Raw genomic sequence first — 15,725 nt, 5'->3', positions numbered from 1 at the left:
TATTTCAAACGATTGTTCCTCCTAATGTTTTTGCAACTGCGCGAGATTTCAAAATCGAAAATATCAGTTCATTTAGACGGTATTAAGATTTAATTAGACTACGGATTTTTCTGTAAAATAAAAATTGTCTGCATAAAATAAAGAAGATAAATAGGAAGTTCATTCTTGTCTTAATAGTTATTAAGTATTAACTATTGAGTTTTTAAAATTCTGCCAATGTACATAGTAATTTTACAAAAATAGTTCCTTTAAATTTTTGATATATCTGCCCTGGGTAATATTCTAGCAGACGTCGAGACGAATTCAAAGTCCTGTAACCTTAAACCTTGAAACAGCTAAAATAATTTCGGCCATGAGAACGAATCAACGATTTCGCGATTCAGTCACGGATAAATAGCGAGCCGCGAACCGCGACAACAACAACAACAACGCGACGATGCCGCGATATCGGCGAGGCTTCGTACAATTTCGAGAAACAAGTGTCGCCGTTTTAGTGCCGCCGTAAAACGCGTTTACCAGCCGGTTCGCGCGCGCACGCGCATATTTAGCATGGAAATCACGGAGCCGCTTACATTGTGCGGGGCCTTAATAATTCGAATCGGCGATTATTCGCCGCGCGAGCGTGCGACCCGGCCGTTTACACGCGCCGCGGACACATAACTGTGCATCGGCGCATGAACGCGGACGGATCCTTCCTTAAAAGCTGACTTATCTACGAATTACCGAACAAGCGTCCTCCACCTCCGCGATCACGCGACATTCCTACCGCGCGGAGAATTGATGGCGCGCGCGACGAGTTTGTCATCGTTAGACCCGCGGGAGAACTTTCTCCGCCATGAAATTCGCGAACGAACGACGTAAACAGGAGTTTGCTTCCTCCCTCTGTGGAATTTATTTTAATGGACGATGATTATTAAAGATGAAAAGCGCGCGATTACTCGCGGCACAAACGACGCCGCGAACAAGGAAAAATCGGTTGCTTATCTTCGACGATTGCACCGTGTCGCCAAGTATGTATTAATTCAACATTTTCACAAATATTGATAAAAATGCTTTTGCCATTTTTATACGAATTCACAATAATCTAATCTTGCCGTTGTTAAAAAATAATTTTAATAATTCAATCCGGACAGCTCGAACGCGTCGAGACGCGTCTGAACCGCGTCTTTGTCCGCGGACAAAAATAATCCGCGTCTACGAATCCAGGATATTTATTGACGCCGTTATTATCGCAGTTTTACTTGACCGCTCGGCGAATTGAAATTCCACCGCGATAATGTATCCTCGTTTCGCGACGCGCGAGCTCTCGCGAACGAAAGCGGACGATCGCGAAGACTAACGAGGCCCGAGACGCCTAAATAATTATGCGCGGGTAAAACCACGGGCCGCGGCGGAACAACCAGCCGCGACAGGGAACAACGACCAGTTTTCGGATCGTTACCAGCCGTCGTGAAACCCGCGGGGTTTTATTGTTCGCCGCGAATTAACCGAGAAATCCGGGCTTTTAACGATCGCTGAAATCGCATTTTGTCGCGTTTCGGCCTCGCGAACACCGGCAAATTGCGAGAGCTAATTTTATATTCTGGGAATATAAAAATAAATTTCCGAAATCCGCGGAACTTTTTAATTGGCCATTATTTCGCCGCGTGAAGCTGTGCATCTGGAAAATCGACCAGCGGTTATCTGGACTCGAAAAGCAAAGCGCCGTGTAATTTCTCGTCCGCGCTACGAAGCCGGTAAGTCAAGGCGTTCGGAGATAATAAATATGCCGGTGGAATGTGTACCGATCGATGGCGGACTCGACTTCGTGATATGGTAATGCATCGAAATGGCAAAAGATCGGCGGAGGGTGGGGGCGTTTAGAATTTTAGCGAACGGAAACTTTCTTTCATTGGAACGGTACTTGGGCGCGCGGAAAAACCGTTTTAATGAAAGCGGCGTTCGCGGCGCAACGGTGCAACGGCGGACGCGCCGTAACAGAGCGGACCCGTGGCAACTATGAAAACGGTATACAGGATCGGCGTTAAGAATAATGCGATGCTTCGTAACTGGTACGACGGGAATTGTCTCGCAACGCCGTGGCAACTTTCGATACGTGTCTATGAATAAACCGCGACCGTAATCGATCCTTAGTTTGACTAGCAGTCGTTTTAAATAAACGCGAAACGTTTTAAATTGAATTCAAAAAGATTGACTTCAAAAAAATTGATTTCACTGTCGACTAAAAAAAGCATGATTGGAAATCGAAAATAGATTAGATTAATGATTTTAATCTAGAAAATAGCACGACTACGTCTACTAATGTGACAATGACCGTCTAACTAATTAATATAAAATTGACCAAATTAAAATTCGCAATAGCTCGTACAAGTTATAGGTAAGAATTTACTATAGTAAATAATATACCTGGAAATATGCGAGGAATATTTTGTTTTATGTACTACCTAATGAAAATTACAAAAACAAGATAAAAGAAAACGTTTCAATTTTCGGTAAATTACGGTAAATTGCATCTTACGCTAAAATGCATCTTCGAAAAATGATAAACGCGTTTAGATTGTAAATCAGTTTCGACGTTATGGTTTTTGTCCTGTACAGTCATATGAGCACTGTGCGACGGTTAGAAAGTACACAACGCTCGTCGGAGAGCAGATCTCTGTTTTCCAATCACGTACGATAATACCGAGCTAAACGCTGCTCGTCGCTTATGTAGCGGCGTACGTCTATGTCTATATAATAATGCGTCCATTAGTATTCCGGCCGGACCAGAAGAACGATTCTTTCGGAGCCGTGGAAACACGGCCAGTCCGAAGGCAAAAAGGAAAACTTGACCTCCGTTTTCAGCCTGCACGGACAACTATGAATAGAGTCGACGATCTTTTTATTTGTTCGGACAGCGCGACACGTTTAGCCGTCGATTACTAAATTATTCCAGGAAGCTTTGCCATGGGAACCTTTCCTAACCTGGGAACCTCTCTTCGACGAAGATACAAATTGCCTTCGAATCTTCTAATTATGCTTAGGCTAGTCCTATTTTGGCTTCTGCGACGTCCATTAACCTGCGACGGTCAAAGTTTCTCGCCTCTCATTGGTCAATGTTTTTCCTTAATAACTCGTTAACGATGCCTCGGAGAAAACTCTTGCAAAGGAAAAACTTGCTTGAAATTACCTCAATTTCCCATTTCTAAATTTAGAAATTTAAATAATAAATTTAGAAAATTATTTCTAATTTCGAATTAATTTTAAAACAAGTCAGACATTTTTGAGACATCTTGTCTTTGTTTAAAAATTCTGTGGATCCCAGACAGTGTCTAAAAGAGGTCCAGAATCCTCGCCGGAGCATATCTCGATGTTTCAACTAATATTGATGACGCTATCCCGTCGCGATGATACGGCAGGACTCGTTGCACGGGTAGCTTATTGTTTCGCGCGCACGCTTCAGCATCGCGCCCCGTCTTCGTCGTGCAAACGCTCGAGGAAATGGTCGCTGGGAACGCGGAATCCGGTCGCACTTGGACACGTCCGAATCGTTACGTTCGTACGTCACAGAACATTAAACGCGAGCGGCGGCTCGCCGATTCTCGCGAGCGTGCGTCGTCTCGCTATTCACCTCCGTGCTTTCTAAAGATGATATGCAGCGGCGCGGATGCATATACGCGCGTCGGACGACCGGGCAGAAAGAAAAAACGCAGACGTTTCTAGTGATTCGCTCGACACGATTCTTCGCCGAGTAAAACTACGAGAACTGCTCGTGCCGGATGATCGTCGCCTTTATTCCGCTGGCCCGAGAAACTCTTTCGATCGCCATGCGTTGGAACGACACCGTTCGAATCGGTTGATATTGAAATAAAGACGTAATTTCAAGACTGCCAAATAAATTTGAAATCCAAAGATAGAGTCTCAATTTTTGTAGCATTTTAAGAGCCCTCAATTTTACACGTCCAATTGCAACAAATAAATGCTTGAATTTAATTTGAAAAAATTACTACATCTTATACTATAGATATAAAATTAACTACGTTTAAAAATAAATAACAGACGCGGCAACTGAACAATATACCACAAAGTAACAGGCATCGCCATCCTATATCGTAAACTATAAAATACCGGGTCGAAATTATCTGAATGATGAAACGATGATAGAAGGGCTGCCGGATCAGCTAAATCGACGTGAAAGGAATAACACGGCAAGGACTTCGATGGCTCAACGAGGATCGATCACCGAGGATCGAATTAGCGACTCGGAGGTCCGTTCGGTTCGCCGTTTACGAGACGCGTCGACGCGTGCGCGAGCGCTACGAGCCGCGAGCGTTCCGCTCGGGTCAATTGTCGGCGGGAATTCCAGTGCATTCGCGAAAGATGAAAAGGTGTTTGTGTGTACGCGGGTAAACGAGGTGAAAGTAAGAGGCGGGCGCGCGCGAGTCCATATTCAAACAATGAAACCTTGAGTGTATCACGAACGAACGAACGAACGAGCGCGACGCGACGGCAACCGCTGCAAAGGCCACGTGGCGGTGAAGCCTTATCGAACCGATTCCTACGATCCTTGCGAATCGTTCCTCAATCAACAACGCGATCGCTCGAGATCTACAGGTATACAGATACTATAGATCTGGATTAATAATTAAGAAAATTATTGTTGCGAGTATTCGTTCGTATCTGTGTAACATTCTTTATGTAAGACTCTGTCAACGCGTTGAGTCGTTGCTTAAAGGCGTCAAAGTGACACCTCACCGCCTTTATACTGTAGCACACTAATTTAAAATATTAATTTTGGATATTAGAGAAATATATAAATATTGTTTTAAAGTCTAAATCTCCTCGGTAAACTTGCTTCGAACCGTCCATTAAAAAGAAATAGAACAAATACATTCCACGTCATTTTTAATCGATTATTATTATCTCCGTTCAATAAGGTCCCATAAAAATCGAGAAAAGTGAAATAAAGAATCAGAAACCTATGTCATCGCCTATGTAATACTAGTCCTAGAATTGACAAGCTCCAACCCCAAGTCCGCATAGCATCTAATTCGCTAAAATCCGATTTAATAGTAAAAGTATTCCTGGAACAGGCGGAACGAGAAGTTTTCCTCGCTTTCTAACGCCGGGATTTTCCAGGGTTAGGCATGCGGCGGCTATTATTTTCCTCGTCCGGTTCCTGCTCGAAAGCAGAGAGTGTCGTAAGCAGTCGGTAAAAAAAAACCTCATAGTATTACCGCGGTGTTATTCCCGGCTCGGAACGAACTATTACATAGCCTCTTTAAAGTAGTCCGCGATCGCGAGTGGCGAGGATTCCCCCGGCGGTAATCGCAATCGCGTGTTCCCGTAGCAGAGCTCTACGCGTGCACGCGTATAGATATCCCCGACCCCCGAGCCCCGACAGCGAGCCCCATTCAGTAGTCGGGGTCAATGAAAAATCCCCGAGGATTCTCCCGTTGGCAGGAGAACCTCTCCGCCGAGGATGCGATTTCACTCCGCGAAGACGAACCGTGGAAAATCAACCGACATTCCAATCCATTCTCACGCATTCCAACGCCGTACAAGCTCCTCTTACAGATTTGAACATTTATTTAGCTATTTGTAGAAATTATTTGTCTATACACGTGGTTAAGAATCCATCTTTACAGCAGAGAACGAAAAGCTAATTTTATTTTAATAATGTGATGTAATACTATTTATATAGTATATATAATTACTATATAATAATCTATTATGCCATAATATTATATTAATACTATAATATTAATAATATAATAGCAGTAATACAAATTTATTCGCAGTCAATATCGCAGTGCTTAATTCAAATTTACATAAACCGTTCACCTAAAACGCAGATCGCCTGACTCCGGTATTAATATTAGCTTTATCTCCTACAATCTAAATATTAAATTACACCCGCCCATACAAATAAATAAATAAATTAATATTAATACTCGCGAAAACTGAAGCTAGAAAGACGAATATCGTGTTCGATAACTCTGCTTCGGTTTCAGGGAACTTTTGCGGCAGCGCGGCGGTCCACGCGTCGAAGTCTCCGCAGCGAAGAGGATGGACGCGGGTCGATTGAGCGACAAGACAAAGAATCACCGGGCGTAATGGCTGCTGTAAATTTTCGCGTTGTCGAGGTCGAAACGGGACGACGGATGGACGAATGGATGCGGGAGGGCATGTGCGAAGGGACTTTCGAGAGATCGGGGAACGAGACGAGTCGACAGGAGGGACACCTGGTCACCTTTCTTCTTGAGTTGAGGAAGCGCGAGCTATCCTCTCAATAAGAACCGTTCTGTGGTCGCTTGACTCTGATCTCCATTTTCTTAATTCGTCGCTTCGAATTGTTAATGACGATAACGAGAAGAACTCTAAACGATATTCTTTACATAAACTTAAATTGGTGATTCTGTAGTGAATATTTTATAAAATAAATTAATTTATATGAGCTTTTTGATTTTTATTGTAAAAAAAGGCAGGAATAGACCCGTATAAACCTGCATATATAAATAAGCAAAGAAATGGAATAAATAAATGCGATCTCGATGCTACTACTGGCTCTTGTGTCTCGAACCAACAGAAAAGGAGAAGCGGCAAGGTAAGAGAATAGCCCTAAGAAACGAATTCGTGGAAAACGCTCGGAAAGACCCGGCAATGAAATAGTCCCGGGATCCCGCGATCGCGGGAGCTTCGCGTAGGCCGAATAAATAATAGCCCGGACCGCGAGCGTTCGCCGAGCATAATTTTTCACGGTGGAAGCTTGATCGCCGATACTCATGCGAGCGGCGTGCCACTTCGATCTCGCGCGGAGAATCGTGAGAACCGCGCGGTGCTTTTGCGCGTACCTACGAAGCAGCGCAGCTTTCTTCTACCATATCCTTTTTCCCCACGGGTTTTTACGCCGTGTCTAGGCAATCGATCGGCGTTACTTTCTCGATAGCGGCGCGCGATAACGATCGAGAAAGGGGCGATCGACCTTTGGAAGTTGCCTTTCGAAAAATCTAGCCTTGCCCGGAGCCTCGACCTCGCGCGACTCGCGGCCCCCGTAGTAAAACGCGCCCGCGCGATTATTACGATTTGCGTCAATAGCCCGACCACCCGCGTGTGTCTGCTGTACGCACGCCCCGCCGCCGCTGATTAATGCCCCCGATTTCGGCCCGTGGACCGATCCTAGATCGTAGATCGCCGCTCGACACGCGAACCCAACCGTCGCTTTTGCCTTCCACCTTCGCCTTTGTCTTTGCGTTCGCCCCGCCGCGCCGCTCGATCGCGAGCATTGGGAACAAACCGTTGCGCAAGCCGGCGCGAGGTTTTCTGGGTAAAACACGGTTAGGCTATTGATATTTCGAGATGCCATTGATATTCGTCGACAACGCGGCGTTCGCCGATCTACGCGGAGGCACACACGAGGCTGGCCAACTTATCCGGACGGTGTTTCTCTCGATCGCGGATCCGATGAGTCACGAATTTCACAACGCGCGCGAGTTTGCTCTCGGGCTCGAAATGCCCGGATTACGCGGGAAGTTGTTACGCGAGCTCCGCGTAGAGACTGTTCTCGGCAAATCCGAATATTTCTGAGCTATCTAAACGGTGGAGAAACGAATCTGAAAGTGGTTTGTTGATACAGGGGGGCTTATAGCGTGGGGGGCTCGTTTTAGGAATAGATTCTACGCGTGGAAGCAATTTAGAGAATCAACCCTTTGAGGACAATATTTTCGACCAAGTGAGGTAGCAGGACAAGGCGATTTTCTCAGACGTGTCGAGCCTCATACAAATTATTTTCATTCGTATATAATAGAAATATAATTTATATACGATTATATGCAATTATGTACAATTATATAATTTGCAATAGGGACATGAGGAATTTCTAAGGTAATTTGAAGTAACCTTTTCCTTTAAAAAAATGTTCTCCAATACATTGTTGACGAGTTATTAAAGAAAAACAGTGACCATTGAGAGGCAAGATAAATTAGTAATTAAATAAATCTAGTTCGGTTCTCCGATCACATGTTCTCAACGGTATTTACCTAATAACGTTACAGCTGACATTAATACGAATTGAACAACCTATATAAAACAGTGTTTAAATCTCGAGACATTGCTGAGATCGTCGAGAGCACAGCTAATTCTTCGATTAAGACCGCTGCGCGCATCGGTATGTAATAGAATTCGCGGCTCATGCTCTGGAATTCCTTTACGCTCGGATCTAAGGATCTCCACGGGGAAAAGAAAGCCCGAAAATCCCGTATGCAAATAATCGGCATTGTTCCGCGGCGCGTTGTAATGATCGGTGCGCGGCGGTATCGTGGCCTCGCGGCGCGCGTTAAATCCGCGACCGGTGTGTTCCGAGTGAAAAGTTCGCCCGAAGAACAAAGGGGGAGGGTTGGACAACACCCGAGTAACACACGGCGAATGGTTTTTGTCGGCGGCCGGTGTGCGCGCCGCGTACTCGCGCATTTTTCTCCACCGGCATAATACAGGGAATTCTTTGGGCCCGGAGGGCCCTCCGAAGGCGAAACGCCGAAGTAAACGGGTAAAAGGGCAAAGGGGACGGCGACGCGGGGGCCCCCGGGTGCTCTCTCCGTTCCAGGAAAGCCGGGAAGGTCGGACCCCGCGCGCCCGCGCCCGCGCCCGCGCCGCTCTCTGTCTTCGTTTCTAGCAGAAACAATTGAAACAATGAATTGCGCCGAAGAATTTAATCTGATCCGATTGCACGTTGCACGTACCGGGCGTCTAATTAAATTCAGGGACGCCGCGCGCGCGCGCCACCGCCGCGTCGCGTTCTCTGCGAAACTGTATCGTCTCGGGAATATACCCTTTTGCTCTTCGTGCCTCCAGTGACACAATAGTTGTTCGACAACGTCTCTCTCTCTCTCTCTCTCTTCAAACGCCACTTCCTCTCGTTCACCGTACACGATATAATAACTAAAATCTGTTCTATACTCGGACAACCGTTCGCTAGATTATTTACAACTTTTATACCTAAACAAATTTTTTCCTCTTTCTTAGTTCTAACCTTTTGGATGTAAGTAAAGAGTATAAGATGTAAGTGAAGAGCTTGATTTATGACCCACGGATAGAATATTAATTTAAAGCTAAATTTTTTAAAGAAATGAAGAAATGTTAGGATAATTCGATACTGGAAAGTAAACTATCGCTTTGGATATTTACTGTCTTCGAATTGTCAGCATCGAAGAAGCCCGAAAAGTCGGTATTGCTGTTGCTCGAGATAAGAGGCGTCGACGTGTTCCGAAGGTGCCGTAATATCGAACGGATTGGAATGTCGTTGGAACCAGTCGAATTCGATCTTGTTTGTGTAACTCGTTCGAGGCCAGTCGAAACCATCGATACGTTGACGATGACTGCGATTAATATTGCCTGCTTACGCTTATTTTCTCCTTTTCGTCCGGAGCAACGCGAACCACACGCAATTGCGATCTCATTTCGCGTACGCGTGTACCTCCCCACCTCTCCCTCCCCGAAAAGCTATTCTCTGGTTAAATGGCTCAGTTTTGGTAAAAAAAAGAACTGTTTTCATATATAGTGAAAAATATTAAAATTACAGCAATGCAGTTTAACCCTTTGCACTCGAAGACATTCAAACTTGAAAACTCAGGAGATTCCTTCTCTTTCTCGATTTTTATTCGCTTTCACGTGTAGAATTCAACACTTACTCACGCCATACTTGAACTTTTAGCAGCTTATTAAATGAAAACAAGTTTGCTAACGTCATTCGAACACAAAGGCTTAACATTTCATTTAAAGCTTCTCACGCGGTTGGCAATGCTACGGTGACTGCACAAATAAGCGAAAAGAAACATTTATGCTTGTAAGTTCTTGACACTGTTGCGATTAAGGTTGGCAAATTCCTCCCTTTCGCAACGACACATTCTGCGCGCATTTATTTATTTTCTTTAAAATCGAGCCGAGAGCCGCGGCGACGACGGCCCGGGAACGAGGAACAAAGAACAAGGAAGAATAAACCGTAATGATGGAAAAGGCTAAGAAATAAAGGGAAGCCGAACACAATCCGTAAAAGCTGTGTGTCGTGTGTCGTGCTGTGTGTCGTGCCCGTACCACGCCGTTGGAAACGAGCCTGGCGCAATTACTACGAGAGGCTGCTATCCTCGGACCAGGAACGAACGACCAACCACGCCCTCGCTAATGCGAGACCGGACAGGATTTCGAATTGCCTCGGCAAGGACATCAACTATACGCAACACCCGACACAAAGACCGGCCAACGAGATTTTTTAATTACACCCTGTTTACGCGGTCGATCACAGCGAGTACGCGCCTCGCCGAGCGCGAACGTCTCTCCGCCGTTGCAGCGTCTCCGACGATCGGATTTACGATGCGCGAACGTACGAGCAGCTTCTGTCTCTCCTCGAATCTTCCCTCTTCGAATCATCTCTTTTCGAGCACCGACCAATATTCGTAATAGATAGTTACTGTTCGTAGATAGCTGTATTCGTTTCACGATCTACGCTAGAAAAAGCCTGGCTTTACTCTATCGTTAGGTTCACTTGGAATTGATATAGGAAATTCAGTATATCTGGGACACAAAATCGAATTTATCTAATTTCTAACATGGCGAATAATAAGAACTAATGAACTGATGCACGGCAATAGGTGTAAGCTGGATCGGAAATTATATAATAATAGTGACAACATTTGTAATAGATATTGATGATATATTATTGACGATAAAGAGAAAAGAGATGGCACAATAAAAGAGGAGATATAAAAGCAGATAAAGCGATCAACAGGGATTATCAAGAATGGGAATATTAGTGTAACCTTCGCGTAACTTCCTTAAAGTTTCCCGAAAAATTGGAGAATAAAAATGTGATGCGTGTCGCGCTGCTGGTCATCACACCAATGACAATTGTAATTTGGAATACAACGGTACCGCTTTTGTTTCACGGGGAACGGTATAAGCCGTTCGTTCGAGCTGACGCAACAAATGGACATTGTGGCAGAAACGAGCGATCCGTGACCGGAGTGAAATCCAACGATACGTAAAACCATTTACAGCATCTCTTTTTAACTAACTTGTTGCATTTTCAAGTGTAGGCGAACCGCGACGGAAAATCAGATGCAACTGCATCTGTTGAACGAGTAAAAGCTTATTAAATAAACGAATGGCTGACGCTCGACGATGGTACACGAAAGAGACAAGAATCCAGGCGAGCCGAATAACAAGAAAATCATTCGATGAAGCTCGCGTAATTGGAATCTCCAACTAGGATTTACATATTAATTTAGAGTTCTACGCGATCGGCGATTCCGATGATTCGTACGATAGGTGTTGGAGAGGCGTGCGTCAGGTAATTAACTTTTAAGAGCATGATTTCACCGAGGGACGGGTTCGCTTTGTTATTCGCGGGATTTCCGCTGGTTAATTTGCTAATGATCGATGGAGCGCGATCGTAGATCGGCTTACGAGACTGCGCGAGAACGCGTTCGAACATCCGCGGAGCTATTCTTCGATTCACGGACCCTGGTTTACAGGACTTTTAATCGTCCAATCGGGTCTCATTGTCTCGTGATTATCGGGATCGCGAAAATGTTTTTCTTTTTCGTTATATCTATGTATATACCTATTATACCTATGTATATACCTATTATATCAACTATATCCCTATTTACTCGCTAAACTTCGTATTCCTCTCCTTACTCAATATTACATATCTACATGTATCTAACACATACTGTATAGTTCAACTTAATTTCGCTCTGCTCGCCCCTTCCATCCAGCAAAATTTTCTCAGCCATATAAAAGAACAAATTAATAGCGCCAACAATAATTAACGACTAGAAATCGTGCAACGCCCGGACAATCGCAATCTCTCGTCGTCGTTAAAAGGAAATAGAGGCTGGTCGTTTTTACGCTCGTCGGTTCCAGTAGCGTCGAGGCGAAGCGTACGCGAGAACCGAAGGTCGCGGCGAAATTTTAGATACATCTAATATGCGAATATGGTAATGTAAAATTCATGTCGCCGCACCATATAGAGCTCTTTCATGAATACACAAGCATATTACAGGACATACGCATTAAGGCGCTAGACGGCGAACGAGAAAAGAAGAAAAAAAAGGAAACGTTTACGAGCCACGACCGATTTCCATACGATCTAATTGTTCGCGAACAGAAACGGGAACGAAACCGGTGCGAAAAGGCGACCGGGCCAATCGAGTTTCGCGAGCGGAGAGAACGCGTCGTTTGCGCGAATTTTTGCGATTTTTGCGATTTTACGCGGAAACGAATTTCGATCGAACGCAAAAGTTTTCACCGTGCGATTGTCATAGTTTTGTTCTGGACAAGGTAAATCGGTCGCGAGAGTGAAATTCTCGACGATTCACCAGCCGTTCGAGCGTCGTCAACTTTAGCAAACAGTTTCAGCGTCGAGCGGAGGGAACGCGATAAAAATGTACGAATCAATTAATCGCTGCTCCCCCGTATCGCTTCCCGCGCTGCGTTACCGACCTTTTTTTTTCTCTCGTAAAAGATAAAGCTAAAGTAATCCGTAAGGCCATCGGACACTGTGACGCGGAGATGTTTCGCGATACTCGTCGATTTCGCTGGAAAACAGCGCCTACTTTACTGCACCAATGAAAACTGGTACCCCATCGAATTCGAATTTTTCGCGAAATAGTTCGCGGAATAAAAAAAAAGCGTCGATTTTACCAGGAAATTTTCCATCGCGCAAAACGGCCGAGTGAATTTCTCGTGGCCGACCGCTCGCGGTTCAGTAGTAGTAGATTCGAAAGTTTGCCTTCCTTCGCGAGCATCCGACTGTTTGCGTCTTTCTACGACAGGGCCGTATCTACTTCGGCAAATTGGGACAATGCGCCGCGGCGAAACGAAATGATCCTCTCGGTCCAATGGCTCCTCGAGCGATTTCGTATCGCTTCGAGCGAATCGTAATCTCTCGAGTTCTTTCGGCACGGTTGCGCGCGTTCGGAACGGAGCTCGCGAATTGCATCACGGTCCAATTAGATAATCGATGGAAGACGATTACGAAAGCCGACGTGAAGCGAGAGAGGACCGCGATACTCTTTAAACGATTTCGAAATATTTGTCGCGAAAGAAAGTTTCTTGCGATGAACCTCAAAAGCTGTATCTTTAATTGCAATATATAAGCGCGATATATATGTTTATACACCGAAAGAGACGATTTCTTAATCGTCTCTTAATCGCAAGGATAGTCTCTCATTGTTTGCTTGTATTTCGATCGCGTTTCATTCGCAACGCGATTCAAAGTTGCCGCGCAATTTAATCGGAGCCGCACTGCGCGTAACGTTCGAAATCCGACACTATTTCGCGCCACTCGATCGAAACAATCCCCCAGGGAGGTTAGTTTCGATTTTCAACTTTTTCGAAGTTTCGCGAACAGAAGGATTTGGTAAACATAACCGGCATAACCTTACTTTCTAAAGACGAGGTCGTACCTCGCGTTATTTTCCGATCGTTTAATCGGTTCTAGCGAGATCGAATATCTCACGGATAAGGTATCTCGTAATTCCCGTGATTGCCGTGCCGCGCGCGGTGTTTATCACCGGTACCATTCGGGGCGATTAATTTATTAAATAGACGCGACGCGGCCCGATAGGCATGGCAAACAGAAAAAAAGCGCCGAGAATGCAATAAAACAGTTAGCACACATCGTAACCGTCGCCGGCACGGCAACGCGGAAAGAATGCAACGTTACACACGCGACACACACCTCGCGCACTATGCGCGCACACCGTGCGCTCGACGCGAGCATCGGTGACACGTTTAACCACATTTTATTCCCCGCGCGGCAAACAAGAACAACCGACTCACCGTTTCCACCATATCGAAGCCTCCTCCGTACACCATCTCGCCTCTTCCCGGTGATCTCCCGTACTATTACACCACTGGTGACAGTTCTGAGCGTCGACGCCCGATATTACGGTTCCGATCCCGATGCCGGTCGCGGTCTCGATCGTCCAGTCACCAACGCGCCGGAAACGCGCGGACCACGATCCCGTTCTCGTCTCGGTCCGGTTCTGTTCGACTTGTTTCCTCTCTCGGCTCGTCTCACCTGTCGTCTCTTTCTTCCCAGCGGATGGACCGAATCTCTCATCCGTCCCTGCTCGTGTCTCTCCCTCTCTCTCTGTCTCTCTATCTCCTTCTGTGTTCTATCGCGTGCCTTTCGTACACCTCCCACGACTTTTCGTGTGCCGCGTGCGACTGACTGGACCGACTGGACTGACCGAGCGCTTAGCGCGCCCGAACCAACTTCGAATTCGAGTCCGCCGAGCCTGGCCGAGCACCGGCGAGCGCAGCCGAACGCGAACTCGACCTACTATCGCGCGCGCACACGGAGCACGGAGCGCCTTCCACGGAGAACTTCCGACTGACAGCCCTCTCCCGCCTTCTACACTCGGCCAGATACACTATTCCTGCCGCGGGTACGCACCAACGATTATCTTTAATATCTTCCTCTTCCTGCTCCTTGGCATCCCATTTCTCCGCCTCTGTCCGCAAACTTCCCGAACCGACAACTCTCGCGTAGACGTGCAGAATCCCCCGAGTTCGCCTCGCACATTCGCCACTGTGTTTTCCAAGGTCCCGTTAAGTCACATACCACCGGCCGAACAGAGGTTTTCCGTGAATTGTTTCCCGCGGACGTCGAGCGACTGGTTTACGTATCTTGACGCGGGACGTGGTCCTTTAAACGATTGATGCGCCGACCGTTGCCGATTATACCGATTTTAGACACGTCTCTATCCCGACTCACCTTTGTATGATGACTGGCCTGGCCGTGGAAGCCGCGCGGGACGAACCCGTTCAAGACGTTCGTTGCGTCGTGTCCCGTCGCGTCGTCGCGACCTACTAACGATCACGCGCATGCGTACCGGCTCGGGCATTTTTAACGATGATACCGACCACCTTCCAACCACGGATGAAATGCTATTTTAATTACTAGACTGTAAACATCGTGTTGGATCTTCATTCCCCAGGTAGCAAACTTTTTTATCACAATAAAAGATAACAAAATGTGGTCCCTGAATGTGTTCGCAAAAGACGCAATGTTTTTTTAAAAACTGGACTGAATGATTTGGTTTTTTCTAGGTTAGAGATCGAGTGCTTTCTTTTAACGTTGTTGTTACTTGGAATAACAAGAAGAAATTAACAACTCTTAAATTGAAGATATGAAAACGTGAAAACGAAGACGACGATTCGAAAAACATCATTTTATTTAAGGTAAGTTCTCGCAGGAAAACAAATACGTCTTTTTTCTTCCTTTTTTTTACTGCTTGATAATCTCGTTTGGACCCGATAGCGGACAGTTTTTTTTTCTCGTTAACAGTGCCACATTTAGCATCGAACGATAATGCCGGGTCATTTGCGAAGTACATTCGTAATCTATAATTTGATATCACGAAATGCCGTTTAACGTTTCAGCGTCTTGTCTCCGATAATTGCCCTGCGTTCTTTATACCTTATACTCGTGCGATTGCATGCGTGCACAGCGCACGCATGTGTTGCGTTACGCGGAGAGGCTGCCCGGCGAATAACCGTAAAAAATAATCTCCTGCTTCTCTTTCGTAAACAGGGAATAGAACGAAACGAGATCGCGAAAAACGTAAGAATTAACCCCATGCTAATTAGCATTTACTTGTTCTTAATACTTTCTTTAATAAGCATAGACAATCCCCATTTCTAGTAGTATTGAGAGGTTAAAAGCATCTCTAAACATTCGA

The 15,725-nt window shown here is 45.6% G+C and overlaps 1 protein-coding gene across 1 annotated transcript in view; it reads right to left on the bottom strand.

Annotated features, from left to right (window-relative positions):
• Window positions 1–14,768, bottom strand: part of Ets98b (DNA-binding protein Ets98B) — a 62,165-nt gene extending 47,397 nt beyond the window's left edge. Inside the window, exon 1 of the mRNA XM_078181110.1 lies at window positions 13,819–14,768. Within this exon, the coding sequence (XP_078037236.1) occupies window positions 13,819–13,854 (36 nt within the window). The 5' untranslated portion in view covers window positions 13,855–14,768. The remainder of the gene's footprint in view (window positions 1–13,818) is intronic.
• Window positions 14,769–15,725: the final 957 nt, after the last annotated feature.

This window comes from Augochlora pura, chromosome 5, assembly GCF_028453695.1.
Source record: "Augochlora pura isolate Apur16 chromosome 5, APUR_v2.2.1, whole genome shotgun sequence".
Lineage (NCBI taxonomy): Eukaryota > Metazoa > Arthropoda > Insecta > Hymenoptera > Halictidae > Augochlora > Augochlora pura.
The sequence above is the reverse complement of the archived record's forward strand: the minus strand, read 5'-3'. Positions and strand labels throughout refer to the sequence as shown.